The sequence below is a fragment of the Lonchura striata genome, chromosome 17 (genome assembly GCF_050655825.1).
Source record: "Lonchura striata isolate lonStrDom1 chromosome 17, ASM5065582v1, whole genome shotgun sequence".
In the NCBI taxonomy this organism is placed as follows: Eukaryota; Metazoa; Chordata; class Aves; order Passeriformes; family Estrildidae; genus Lonchura; species Lonchura striata.
The window spans coordinates 12843465-12856891 of NC_140719.1; the positions used below are offsets into that span (position 1 = coordinate 12843465).

General features: G+C 52.6%; 1 protein-coding gene across 2 annotated transcripts; it reads right to left on the reverse strand.

Moving 5' to 3' along the window:
* Positions 1–11017: 11017 nt before the first annotated feature.
* Positions 11018–13415, reverse strand: NDUFA8 (NADH:ubiquinone oxidoreductase subunit A8). Of its 2 annotated transcripts, XM_021543801.4 has the most exons (4): positions 13317–13415; positions 13079–13242; positions 11703–11868; positions 11018–11260 (listed from the first exon to the last, which is right to left on the reverse strand). In XM_021543801.4, exons 1-4 carry the CDS (start codon positions 13365–13367, stop codon positions 11123–11125), a joined length of 519 nt encoding a protein of 172 aa, XP_021399476.1. In that variant the 5' UTR covers positions 13368–13415; the 3' UTR covers positions 11018–11122. The 2 variants fall into 2 exon arrangements, with proteins under 2 accessions (XP_021399476.1, XP_085412451.1); XM_085556325.1 differs by lacking the exon at positions 13317–13415 and having other exon boundaries at positions 11703–12037.
* Positions 13416–13427: the final 12 nt, after the last annotated feature.

The window sequence follows — 13427 nt, forward strand, 5'->3', positions numbered from 1 at the left end:
CTTAATTCCTTGTTGCTTTGGAAACCCTCACAAAGACCCTCTGCATCCCCCAAAATAACGAGCAACAGATGCTGCTTTGACCTCAGCAACTTCCTGGAAACATACATTTGTCAAAATAAAAATAAAAAGATTAATGTGAGGAAGGCTTTTAAATTATAAGGAAACAGCAGACAGAGCCTGGCCTCGCACGCCGAGTCCGCGGACTGTGGAGAGACCCGGGAACAGGCAGGGAGAGGCTGTGGGACCAGGGGTCCCTGTGCCCCAGGGGCTCGGGCACCCAGAAGGGCAGGGTCTGGCAGTGCTGCCCACAGCCAGGAACACTGGGAGCAGGCTCAGTTCTCCTCCTTCCCTCATTTCTTGGTTTATAGGAGCAACTTGTCTCTTCTACAGAGCTTTAGATCCTCTTTGCCCATGCCACAGGGGAAGAGATGGGCACACAATGGGTCACCAGGAACTTCTGGGTTATGAGCACTTGGATGCCAGTGGGTTTCACCCTTCCAGTGCAGCTGCAGCCACCTGGCACATCCCAGGCACAGAGCTCATGCACAGGCACTGTTCCTGTGTCCCCAACAGCACCTGAGATGCCCAGCAAGGCCTCCTGCCAGGACTTGTGACAGCCACACTGGTGTGTGACACAGCCTGCCCCACAGCACAGCCTATCCCACCAAAACCAAGTACCCACAGCACTCACCAGAGCTGCAGGCAGGGAGGCTCCACATGCTCCACACAGGAGAAGACCCTTTTCCCTCCCAGCTTTATGGAATCAGCCAAAAACGAGCTGCTGGGAAGGGCCTCCTTCTCCTTAGCCTGGTGGGAGGTGGGCTGGGAGTTGTGCACCTGGGGTGGGAGGGTCATGGGCACATTGGGCATTCCCATGCCCATCTTCATGCAGCTGCTGCTTTCTGCTGCTGCATGACAAGACCTGGCACCAGAGGGACATCCCTCCTGTGAGGGTCTTTTCTGCCATCACCAGGCTGGGGGTGCACCTGTGTTGGTGAGAGGCTGCAGTGCTCAGGCCGTGCTGCCATGGGGCAGCCGGTGCCATAAAAGGGATCACTGTCCCCTGCTTGTGCTGGGGATGTGACAGTAGCACAAGGCTGGCTAGGGGCTCTGCCTCCCCAGGATTCTCACAGTAGCCATGGCAATGGCCATACACATTTACATACCCTTCCCTTCATCACAGGGACCTGCAGAGCAACCGGGCTCGTGTGGTTGTTTCCATCCCACCAAAGGACATTTCAGTGTTCCCCAAAGCTGCTCCAGCACAAGGAGCAAATCCTCTGTGTCACTCCTTCCCTGAAGCCCCTGGTCCCTACCCACCCGAGGTGCCACAGGAAGCTGCTGGTACCCAGAGTCCTCCAGCACTGTGGCCGCTGTCCTACGAGCCCTGTGGCCAACTGTGGTGCTGTCCCCATGGCCAGAAGATTCTTTATTTTGCATGGCCTCTTCCCTGCCCCTGTTTTGCAGGGGGGACAGGCTGCCTTCTCTGCAGGGAGAAGCCACCCAGAGTGTGCCCCCCAGCCAGGACAGGAGGCTGGAGAGGTGGCAGTGGGAAAAGGACCCAAAAAATTACTTTCCATCATGTTAATGAGGGACAAGAAAATGCTGGTGAGCTTGTTGGTGCTGGCAGGTGTGTGTGAGCACTACCAGCTCCCAACAGAGGTGCCAGGGTCCTCCTGTGCCAAGGGATAATGGGAGCCATGCCAGAACAGGGGCACAGTCGGCCCCGCTGGCAGCTCGAGCTGAGGACAGAGGCTGAGCCCTGGCTGCCTCCAGCTCCCACACTGCCCACCCCGAGGCTCTGCCCTGCAGGTTCCAGCTGGCAGCACCTCTGCACTGCCAGGAGCCTGGAGTTAGTTCTAAACTGGGAAAGGGAGCCCATGTGCTGAGTCCCAGGGACGAGAAGAGCCATTAGAGTGACTGGACAAATGCCACAGCTCCTTGTGCAGGCACAGCAGGTCCCACCTTCACACTCTGTCCATGGGGCCACCACACCTGCACCAGTCACCCCCGGTGTCTGTGCTCTGCTCGGGCCTGTGGGGCTCTGCAGGGCTGCTGAGCCAGGGCACCTGCCCACAGCATCACACCCAAGGGTGTCACCTCTGGGAGCCCCTGGGGACACTTGGTGGCTCGCCCCAGCCCAAGAGCTGTGCACACCGGGGCTGCTGGAGGGCTTGGAGCAGCCCTGCCCTGGCCCCGCACCACCGGGATTTCAGACCCACCAGTTTCCTCTGCCCTTTCCACTGAACCAACCCGTGGAAAGTTTTATAAACTTGAGGAAACACAAGTCAAAGCAGAAGAAGCCCAAAGCTGAGCTGAAGTGTGACCTCAGCAACCTCCCCTTTGTCCAGCCCGGGACCTCACTGTCATCTGTCAGCATTTGCTGAATCTCCTCCTTCGGGGACACTGCAGCCCTTCCGCAGGAGCAGGGCCTCCCCGCAGCCCTGCTCCTCTAATGACTCTGTTATCTCTTGTTATCTCTGTCACTTCCACCTCTGCTTCCCTCCACCGGCAGAGAGGCGATGCCCCCCCCAAGCCTGGCAGTCCCAGAGGAGCAGCATCCCAGCCCGCACTGCCCAAACCCCTCATGGATGGGCTCATCCCGTTGGTCTGGGCTGTGGGATGGGGCTGTCCCCACGCTTGGTGGGGCAGTGGCTGGGATGAAGGTTTGATAGGGTAGCTCAAGCAGCACTACAGGTCACAGCTGAGCAGCATTCTATGGATGCTACTGCCATCCCATCCCATTGCTGCTCCAGACGTGATGGGAGGGAGGTAGAACCTGGCAGAACAGGGCCCAGGGGAAGATGGATCAGAGTTTGCTGTCTCAAGTATGAACCTGCCTGGCTGATGAGAGGGCACTGACAGGCAGGGAGGGTTTGGTGCAAAGGAAGGAAATGGAAGAATTAAATCCACAGAACTTCCCTGCTTTTGTTCTCTCTCCCACCCCCGCTCTTCTCCTTGGCCGCTCACTCTTCTTGCTGGATGTGTATGGCTTGATACTACCCAAGCAAGCTGGAAACAGGGTATATCAGCTGAAAGCAATTTACTTTGAAATCCAGCTGCCAGATTTTCCTTCATTTGTTTACTTTTAAATGCTTTTTTAAAAGCCAAAGTACACAAGGCAGCCAAATTGCTGACATGTGTGCCGGGCCGGTACCCCGCAAATGCTGCATTCTTTCATGTCCTCCTGGGCTCAAATCCACTCATGTTTATTTAAAATATGTAGAACACTTCAGCACTATTAAGGACCATGTTTTATAGTAAATGGAAAAAGATTTCCTCGCAGGCCAAGGGGAGAGGAAAAGAATCACTTCAATTCAGTTTTGTTCCGACAGCGCTTTGCCTGCCCACCAGAGCCCAGCCACCCACATCCCAGCACGGGCTCGGCCCAGCGCCAGGAGCCGTGAGCTGGGGCTGCCCCAGGTGCTCTGGAAACTCTGCAGACAGGTGGACACAGAGCTCCAGCACTGCTTGAGGGCCTCAGCCTCTCTTCCCCCAGATCCATGGGGCAGGTGGCCTCTGGTGGCAGAAAGAAACACCAAGATGGGGCTTGAAGTCCCCGAGGTGCTCCACAGCTCCAGAGTCTTGGTTTAACACAGGATTTCACCTGTGGACGTGGATGTGAAAGCTACAGGTGAGATATCAACCCCAGGGCAAAAAAGGAGAGGAAATAGCAGTGACCAGGCAGGAACAGCCTGGCAGGGATGCTGAGAGGGAGCAGACTCAGTCCCAGCAGAGAATGAGACACCACAGGCTTACTCCAGATGATAAGGAATTACACATCCTCTCAAAAGTAGGATACAGACGACAATGTAAAATACGTAAAATACAGATGAAAATAGCAAACACATATTTAAATGTCAACAACAACTAAAAGGGAAATAGATATTCAAATGCAGAGTTTATAAGTGCATTGCTAATGCGGGTATTTTGTGATGCAATGAGGCTGGAAGGGGCATTTCCAGCTACTGCTGCCTTTCCTCAAATCACCCATCTGTAGTTGACACAAGCTGAACTCTGTGGGGTAACATAAGGATGCGCTTCAGAAAGGGAAAATGTCAATAAACAGCAGATAAATCCTGCAGGCCTTTGCTGCTGCTCAAGCTGAAACAAACACAGAAAGGCAATGCAGAGAAAGGAGCAAGGAAGTGACATCTTTTTAATCAAATTATTTGCTACCAAAACCAAAGATGGACAATGGCTCTGTGAGCATGTTAATGTGCCTCTGACAGACCTTCCTGAAAGAAAACACTGCTGATGTAGCCAGAATTGCTCTGGTTTGTGTCCTAGCAAAAAGCACAAGAAAGCAGAAACCTCCACTTATTAATTTCTGATGATTTAGAGCACAGCACCTTCGTAGTTTTATTGTAATTAGCCAGACTAGTAAATCTTCAAAAGGATTCCTCCAGTGGAGTCCCAGACTCAGATTATGTCATGGCTGAGCACAACCTCCCACAACTGGTTTCACTCATGGGTAGAAGAAACAAAGGCTCTGAGCAAGCGGTGATGGAGAGCAGAGAGGGGTGTGCAAGGGCTGGATGCTACACGTGTTCTGGGGACTGTCTCTGCTGAAACCTCCTCCCTTGCTCCCTGCACACAGCCATTCCCAGCACCAGCAAAGGACGGCTCCCAGCAGAAGGCAGGGTGCTGCCATTGTCATCTCTGACAGGCAGGAGCAGAATTGGGAAATACCCCTCCAGGAATGATGAGAGGGACAATTCTCATTTTCTGCCCCGCAGTGAGGTCTCCAGTTACCTCTCTGATCACAGAACTGGGTGCCCACAGTGCGCAGAGGCTCTGGGGCTGGTGACAGCCACTTCTCTGCCCACCCACACCCTATGACCGTGTGGCTCCTGCTGCCCTGGGCAAGGAGAACAGCACTGGGCCTCAGCTGTGCCTGCCCTGCCCAGGCAGAGCTTCCCCCAAGCCTCCTCTAAGGCACTTCACAAGGACAAAGACTGTAAACAAGCAGAGAGCTGTGTTGGGTGGAACCACCCCATCGCAGAGAGGGAAGTGACAGTGCCCCAAGGCCACACAATGAGATAGTGACAGGCAGGAAAGGGAAGCTGGGTTGCCTGTCCCCCTGTGCAGGGCTGTACCCTCCAGTCCCCACTGCTCCTGCTCTGCTCTGCTCCGTCCCCTCTGAAACACTGCTCTAAGAGACAGAAAACAAACACATGAAAGCCTGTAAAAATAAAGAGCCCAGTAACTGGTAGTAAAGTCTCCAGCAGCTGTAGGGAGCCAAAAGCTGCTTGGAGGGGGTTGGATGGAAGTCGAGTTTCCCTCCCTGCTTGTATTGTATTTCTTTCCTCTGCCAAAATGTGCTTCTTGAGCCTTGGGCAGAGCTCTCGGCGGTGGCTGACCCTCACCTTCCTCTGTTTAGCCTGGAGCTCAGGCTGGCCACGAGCAGCCAGGGGCCGGGCAGAGCTGGCACACAGGGCCGGGCCAGCCCCGCTGCCTGCGGCTTCCCGGGAGCCACAGCCCGGGCGGCCTCACCTGAGCGCCCCGGCCCCGGGGAGGAGCGGAGAGCCCGGGAGAGCCCGGGGAGAGTCTGGAGAGAGCCCGGGGAGAGTCTGGAGAGAGCCCGGGGAGAGCCCGAGGAGAGCCCGGAGAGAGCCCGGAGAGAGCCCGGAGAGAGCCCGGGGAGAGCCCGGGGAGAGCCCGGGGAGAGTCCGGGGAGAGCCCGGGGAGAGTCCGGGGAGAGCCCGGGGAGAGTCCGGGGAGAGCCCGGAGAGAGCCCGAGGAGAGCCCGGGGAGAGCCCGAGGAGAGCCCGAGGAGAGTCCGGGGAGAGCCCGGGGAGAGCCCGGAGAGAGTCCGGGGAGAGTCTGGAGAGAGCCCGGGGAGAGCCCGGAGAGAGCCCGGAGAGAGTCCGGGGAGAGTCTGGAGAGAGCCCGGGGAGAGCCCGGAGAGAGTCCGGGGAGAGTCTGGAGAGAGCCCGGGGAGAGTCTGGAGAGAGTCCGGGGAGAGCCCGGGGAGAGCCCGGAGAGAGTCCGGGGAGAGTCTGGAGAGAGCCCGGGGAGAGCCCGGAGAGAGTCCGGGGAGAGTCTGGAGAGAGCCCGGGGAGAGCCCGGAGAGAGTCCGGGGAGAGCCCGGGGAGAGTCCGGGGAGAGTCTGGAGAGAGCCCGGGGAGAGCCCGGAGAGAGTCCGGGGAGAGTCCGGGGAGAGCCCGGGGAGAGCCCGGAGAGAGTCCTGGGAGAGTCTGGAGAGAGCCCGGGGAGAGTCTGGAGAGAGCCCGGGGAGAGCCCGGAGAGAGCCCGGAGAGAGTCCGGGGAGAGCCCGGGGAGAGCCCGGAGAGAGTCCGGAGAGAGCCCGGGGAGAGCCCGGAGAGAGTCCGGGGAGAGCCCGGGGAGAGCCCGGAGAGAGTCCGGAGAGAGCCCGGAGAGAGCCCGGGGAGAGCCCGGGGACAGTCCGGGGAGAGCCCGGGGACAGTCCGGGGAGAGCCCGGGGAGAGCCCGGGGAGAGTCCGGGGAGAGTCTGGAGAGAGCCCGGAGAGAGCCCGGAGAGAGTCCGGGGAGAGTCCGGGGAGAGCCCGGGGAGAGTCTGGAGAGAGCCCGGGGCTGGGCGCGGCAGGGAGGAAGGGCTGCATCCATCCCACATTTAGGGCTCCATCCAGCCCTTTTCTCCCAAAGCTGGGTCAGGCTCCTGTCTCGGCACAGCTGCACACGGGAGGCAGCGAGAACAAAGCAGAGGTCAGACAGTGCTCTAACCAAAGGGGTAATTCTGGCTCCATTAAAATCCTCGCTCCTGTTCGCATGGAAGCAGAAGGCTGTGCTACTACTCATAAAGAGCTGAACCACCCTCAGGCTGACTCACAGCCCTTAACAGAGCTGCCATGCTGATTTTACAAATATTAGAGCAATGCCTCAGATTCAGGGTTTTGTGTGGTTTAACCTATCAACTTGGGAGCAGATCCATAGCTCTTTTATAGAGCTCCCCTTCCCTGTATTTTAGTTCCTTTCTTGGTGCCAGAATTGGAGCCAAAGCCACGCTTAACAAAGCAATAGGCATGGCCATTCTTCCCAGGTCTCATTTACCCTGGTGAGAAGGGAAAAATTAATTTAAACCCTATCAAAAGTGCAAAAGCCATTTGCCATTTTGTGCTGCAGAACACAGTGCGAACCAAACACTCCCTTGAACCACCTGCACTTGCCAAGCCCAGCCAAGAGCACAGGAACTTGCAGATTGGAATCCTTTTGTTCAGGCACCAGCAACAGACAAATGTGATCTAAGATATTTCTCAAACGTGATCCAAGATATTTCTCAGGCAGCAGCACTGGGGATATGTTTGGGATGCAAAAAAGAGCTTTTACCCCATTCAACACTCCCTTCTTTGAGCCCCTATTCCTGGATAAATGATGTATAATAAAACTCTTCATGTCCCAGCAGCTTCTGCTTGTGTCTCAGCCTGGAGGAGCTCTCCCCAGGCAGGCACAGCCTGGGGCACAGGGGACTGGGGCTCTCCTCCCTCACTGCCTGCCCTTGCCAAGCACAGAGGAACCTGCACCATGTCTGTGTGGGGCTTGCCAAGGATCTGGCAGCATGTGGGAGTGAAGAAATTTGTTGAAGCAGAAACCAAGCCTCCAAGAAGCCTACCAAGCCCACTCAGCAATGAGTGAGCTGTTGCTGACCTGCCTTGGGGGTCTGGGAGCCACCCAGCATCTGCTTCTGCTTGCAGTGCTGATTTACTGCTTTAAAGCCAAATTCACACCACGGACTATTTGCTTCTAGTTTGCTGTGCTGTGTTTTCTCAGACCTCCTCTCTTTGCCAAAGTACTATTTGCATCACACTCAGCCACGCAGAAGGCGCCTTAGATTCAGATCAATTCCCCAGGTAGAATGGCTCACATGAAAAACAGAAAATTATGAACAGAGTTATTAACATTAGTAATTTGGTGAGACCATGTCTGTTCCTAACAAAGAGAAATAATGTGCTTTCATTCAAAGGTAAATATTGCAATTAACCTTCTTCCCCATCTTTGCCCATCCTGCTCCTTTCACACCAGTCCCATAAGTGCAGAACCACCCTGTTCTCTGCAGCACCAGGGTCATCTCCCTTCTGGATTCAAGAGAAGGAATTATAATGAACTGTGACTTCCCAGCCACCTCCATCTACTTCGATTCTACCTTAGCTTCCTTAAACCACACCAAATGTGACTGAGACAATAGTTTTCAAATAATTTTTCTTCCTTTTCTCCCATAATACTCCATAGTTTTTATATGTAGGGAAAATCAAGTTGAGACAATGTGAATTTTATAGCAAAGACAAAAGATCTAATCAAGTATTTAAGTAGCCTTTGGATTTTCACGATGGCAAGTCTTCACAGAGATGCCCAAAATCAGCTTAACGCAGCCACAAGAGGGAGTCTGAAATCTGTTCCTGCCCAGATGGATTCTCGCTTCTGAACTCTTCCAGTACAAGAGCACACAGAGCTTCAAACGGATTGCTCAGTTCTGAACTGAGCAGAACCATTTGAAACCGGGGCATCTCCAACTGCCAGATGTTTTGAAGAGAGACATTCTCAGAAATACGTTGTTGTGCTACTGCCACACAAGTCTGCTGCACCAGAAATGCACAGTCTCACCTTACTGAGATTTGAAATTACTCTGATTTTACTCTTCCCACCCACAGCCTGAAAGAACGGAGCAGGTTCTGCCGAATCTGACCCACAGTGGAATAAGCTACAACACTGGCTTAACATTTTGTTAATTTAACATGTGATTAGAAACTCTGGCAAAGCTGAGATCCCACAGCACAACAAATAACACTTCTCACGGGGCCAGGGAAATATCTGTGTTGAATCTATGTCTGCTCTCCATCTGCCAAAAAATTGTCAAGACACATTCCTCAAAAATACTTTTATGGTCTTCACTGAATCTCGACATCCACTTGTTCTAGTTTCCATTACAGCTCCAAAGGGGCATCCAGGTTTGAGTAAAGCCACACAATTTTGAGCAGAAATAGCTGCCTTCAGGCACTGTCCAAAGCATCATGAAAAGCCTCTGGCAAGACTTTTCCAGAGATTTAGGCATGAGATAAAGATAAGAAACAATTATCACAGAGAGGTTAATGAAGGAAATGCTCAGGCTACAGCTGAATGCTACTTGACTTTATAATTTCATTGTCCTCCTCTGCTGATCTCTTTTGTACTTTCACCTGCCCACTCCTGCTTGAAACTGAAGAGGTAATCTAGGCCAGGAGACAGTTAATTCTGACATTTAAACCTTGATCAGTGTATCATTACTGGATCCCACAGCTCTGACCCAAGAAGCTGTAGATTAAGCTGTCAAAAAAAGAAACCTTTGAGGCTCAGCATAAATCTTTTTTTTTTTTTTTTTTTTTTTTTGCTTACAGTATTAGCCAACTTAAGGGTGGGGTTCCTATCAGGCTGTTGAAAAAACCTCTTCCCCTACTTACGAATGTCTTTCTTTTCAGAAGCAATCTAATAGGAAAAAATACTCTTTAATTGTGATTAGGGGCTGACTACTGGAATGCCCATGCCTGTTAATTCCAGAGCAGATGTTCAGCAGTGCAATGGTTCATACAATATGCTGACAATAGTAAGTTATTAACAGAACATGGTAAGATCTAAAAACTCCTGATCAACTGTTGGGAGTGGGTCAGCAAAGATCCGATGTGATACATGTTAACATCCCAGAACAATTCATCCTCTGCTCGGCCAAACTTCATCTCACTCACTCAGCTGAATGCAATTAGAGCCCAGGCTTGTCCTAATTTCAGCCTCTGCAGAGAAAGGTTATCTTCCTTCAGCCAAGAGATGGTGGCAGTGATGGGCAAGGAGACATTGCAAAGGTGCAGCACCAGCTCACAGATTTAGGCAAGGAGCTGCTAAGACAGGCTGGGATACACATGAAAGTACAAACATAGCACCTGCCTTGAGTTTCAGTCAATGCACCCCAGCAGAAAGCAGCAAGAACCCAGAAGCCACACAGTGCACAAGCTGTTTTTAGATAAACCGTATACAATTTTCCCTCAAGCTCCATGGATCAGAAACATATGCTGCAGCTACAGAACCATTACAGTTTAATCCCACCTCAAACAAGGAGATGGTAAATCTTCAGATCCTACTACCAGCAGGCTACTCAAGGAGCAGAGCACAGTTCTGCTCTTTGCCATGGTTCAGGTGAGACAATCTCATCCAGATCAAGTTAAACTGTATATTGCTTTGGAAAAACAAGTTCATTGGAATTTTTATGACCTTGATAAAAAGGTTTTTGCTATTGGATGGAGGCAAATAAAAGACTAGATCCAATTCCTGTGAAAAACATGACTTTCAGATATTGTAGAAAGATAATTTTTAAAAAGCTCACTAACTCCTCCATCAAAAAGACCATCACAGTGAAAAAAATGGGAAGGATTTGCCCCAAACCCTTGAGATAGAATAAAAGTTCCTTTCCTACAATGCTTAATGGGGTGCAAGATCCTTTAGGAGAAATTTCTTCCTGAAAGGTGTTGAAAATTTAATATGATATTTTTCTGATAAAGTAGCTTGTGCTCCCCCAATAGAACAGTCCAAAAAGTGGAAGTCATTGTTGTATGAGCAGATGGGAAGCACAACAGGGATCTTCATGGCAGAAACTGCATTGCCCCCACACCTAGCAAATGCCAGATTCCACTAACTCCTTGTTCCAAGACAGATTTTAGGTTAAACCTCTACAGGAGTCCCTTGGAAAGAATGCCCAATTATCAGTTGCAAAACTAAGGGAAGACATTAATGACTTGTTTGTTCCCAGAGTTTCCTTGATCCATGAGGCAATGTTCTCAGTAAGGGAGTAAATCAAGTCTCACGCCAGTTTGTGATTGATGGGGCAGCAGTCAAAGACTGGAACTACGTTTGCACACATCACAGACAATCCTGGTAATCATGATCAACCAGCTGACGTTACTGGTGCCCAGAGGGTCCCAAGGGCTGTGTGACTGCAGAGAGCTCTGAGCAAAACAGGGAAATGCATTGTTCTTGTTGCTATGAATTTAAAGAAGTCTGCTCAGCCATGTAATGGTTTTGGGCTCTTTAATTATTAGCAATACCCAGCACACACCACACAATTTACATGTGCAAGTGCCACATCTCTGCACTTGAGTCACAGCACAGCCTGCCCACTTCACCAGGACCAGAAAAAGAGCCTGCTGCCAAAGGGAGAGGGCTTCAGCTCCCCTTCCGTGGGTGGGTTTGGCTCTGGTCTGGGTCTAGAGTGATAGGCATTCTCAGGCAGAGGACGGTCAGTCTTCACCTTCGTAACCTGGAAAGAAATGCAAAGAAGTGATACAACTTCTCACAGCATTTAATAGCCAGGTTGGGTCAGAACTTCAAGGAAGGACTACCAAGAAGAACCAAATAGTAAGGACAAGTTGTTCAGCTGATGAGAGCTCCTCAATACTTCTAAGGGAAGGGAGGGGTGTTTCATCACAACTACAGAATAGCTCCACGTGAGCATGAGCTTCATTCCTAAAGGAAAAGCCTCTAGCAGGAAAAGCAAAAAGCAAGAATTTCGTTCTCCAAGAAAAGCACAAGTCTTCTGGAAAAGCAACCCTGGAAGATGCTGCCAGTCTTGACTTCTACCATCCCACAAACTTCCAACGCCGAGTTCACAACACACCACCAAGAGATGCTGGAGACCTGGTCTGGACAAAAAGCACATAAAGGCAGGCGAGCAGGATGTGCCTGAAAGGGTAAGAAGTTACCTTGGAGAGGTCTCCCAGGTCAGGCCTCACCCAGCCCAGCTTGTCCAGCACGCAGGAGTCGAAGGCCGCCTGCTGCTTGCGGCAGCGGCGCAGCTCCTGCTGGCCAGAGCTGTCGATGCACGTCCAGTAGGTGGTGAAGGGCTCGGCGCAGTGCGTCCGGATGCTCCTGGGGACACCACAGCACAAACCCCTCAGCAACCACCACCCAGCTCTTCTCACTCCAACCTCAGCTCGGGGGTCAAGTGGGTTTTGCAGCTTGAAGTTCTCAGGAGCATCTAAACCTTCACTCAAGTCGGTGTTTGATACAGGTACCTGTGGGATTTCCATCGCTGCAGCTACAATTAATGACAGCAATAGTTTATAACTATGCTCCTGTGCGGAGATTTTTGCTGGGTGGATAGTCACAGCTCCTCCATGGGACATCTTTGTTTTGCTAAATGTCACATTATATGGTGCTCTAATGCGTCCAAATAATTTTGTGTCTAAAGCTCAAAAAGCCATGCTTAGAGCAGAGGTTTCAGCTGCTGCACTGGAGGTGGACATGCCTTGAGGTAATTAAATTAGGGCCTTTAACAACAGTACTGGCACATGCCTTGGAGCTACATGTTTGGTCAGGAGAGGCAGGCGGTGCACCTGCTCAAGCTTTCTCAGAGCTTCACCTGTGAGACAGGGAGAACAGACAATGCAACGCTCAGGCTGGTTGCCTGGAGTTCACCACTCAGCTGCAAGGTGCAGCAGCCTCACACCACTGCCCTGAGCTCCCAATAAAAACCCAGGCCGCTTGCTCTGGAACAAAGGCAAAAGAGCTTCAAGTGGCAGGATAAATCCATGTATAAATAAGTAAGACAAAACACATGGGCTCTATTCCCAAGAGTTAAAAGTTTAAGAAGAAAGTATAAAAGTTCTAAGGCGGTGATAGCGGCAGCATTTTTAATTAAAATAATGGGGTTACAGAATAGTTTGGGTTGGCAGGAACCTTAAAATTAATTTCATTCCACCCCCTGCCATGGGCAGGGAACATTTTCCACTATGCCAGGTTGCTCCAAGCCCTATCCAACCTGGCCTTCGACACTTCCAAGGGATGAGGAAGCCACAGCTGTACCAGGGCCTCACCACCTTCCCAGGGCAAGATTCCTTCCTAACACCGAACCTAAACCTGCACTCTGTCAGTGTGAAGCCATCCTCCCTTGTTCTGTCGCCTCATCTACGCTCTCACAAGTCCCCCGGCATCTCTCCTGTAGCCCTGCTGGTACTGAAAGCTGCTCTAAGGTCACGCCGGGGCCTGAAGAGCCGCAGCTCTCCCAGCCCGCGCCCACAGCGGAGGCGCTCGGATGACACCGCCGGGCCCGGCCCGGGGCTGCGGCCGGGCCCCTCACCTGAAGAAGTCGATGGCGCACTGGTTCACCTGCCGGCCCTCCCTCAGGCACCTGCGCGGGTCCTTCTCCTCCCAGCGGCACAGCATGAACTCCTTGTTGGGCCGGTCGCACTGCGAGCCGTAGTGGTGCGCCGCGGCCTTCAGCACGGCCGAGCTCACCGCCACCTGCGGCGGGGCACAGCGGCCGTGAGGGCGGGCGGGCCGGGCGGGGAAGGCCCCGCGGGCCCTCGGGCACTCACCTCCGGCACACGGAGCTCCTCGAGCGGCGGCACCCGCAGCACCCCGGGCATGGCGGCTCTCCTTGAGCGCCCTCCGCGCGCGCCCCGCCCCGCGCACGCGCACGCGCGCGG

Coding starts and splice junctions, on each gene's coding strand:
- NDUFA8 (XM_021543801.4), bottom strand. CDS start 13,367: ATGCCCGGGGTGCTGCGGGTGCCGCCGCTCGAGGAGCTCCGTGTGCCG. Junction 13,243..13,316: donor AGGAGCTCCGTGTGCCGGAG/GTGAGTGCCCGA, acceptor GCCCCGCCGCAG/GTGGCGGTGAGCTCGGCCGT. Junction 11,869..13,078: donor TGCGCCATCGACTTCTTCAG/GTGAGGGGCCCG, acceptor TGGTGTCCCCAG/GAGCATCCGGACGCACTGCG.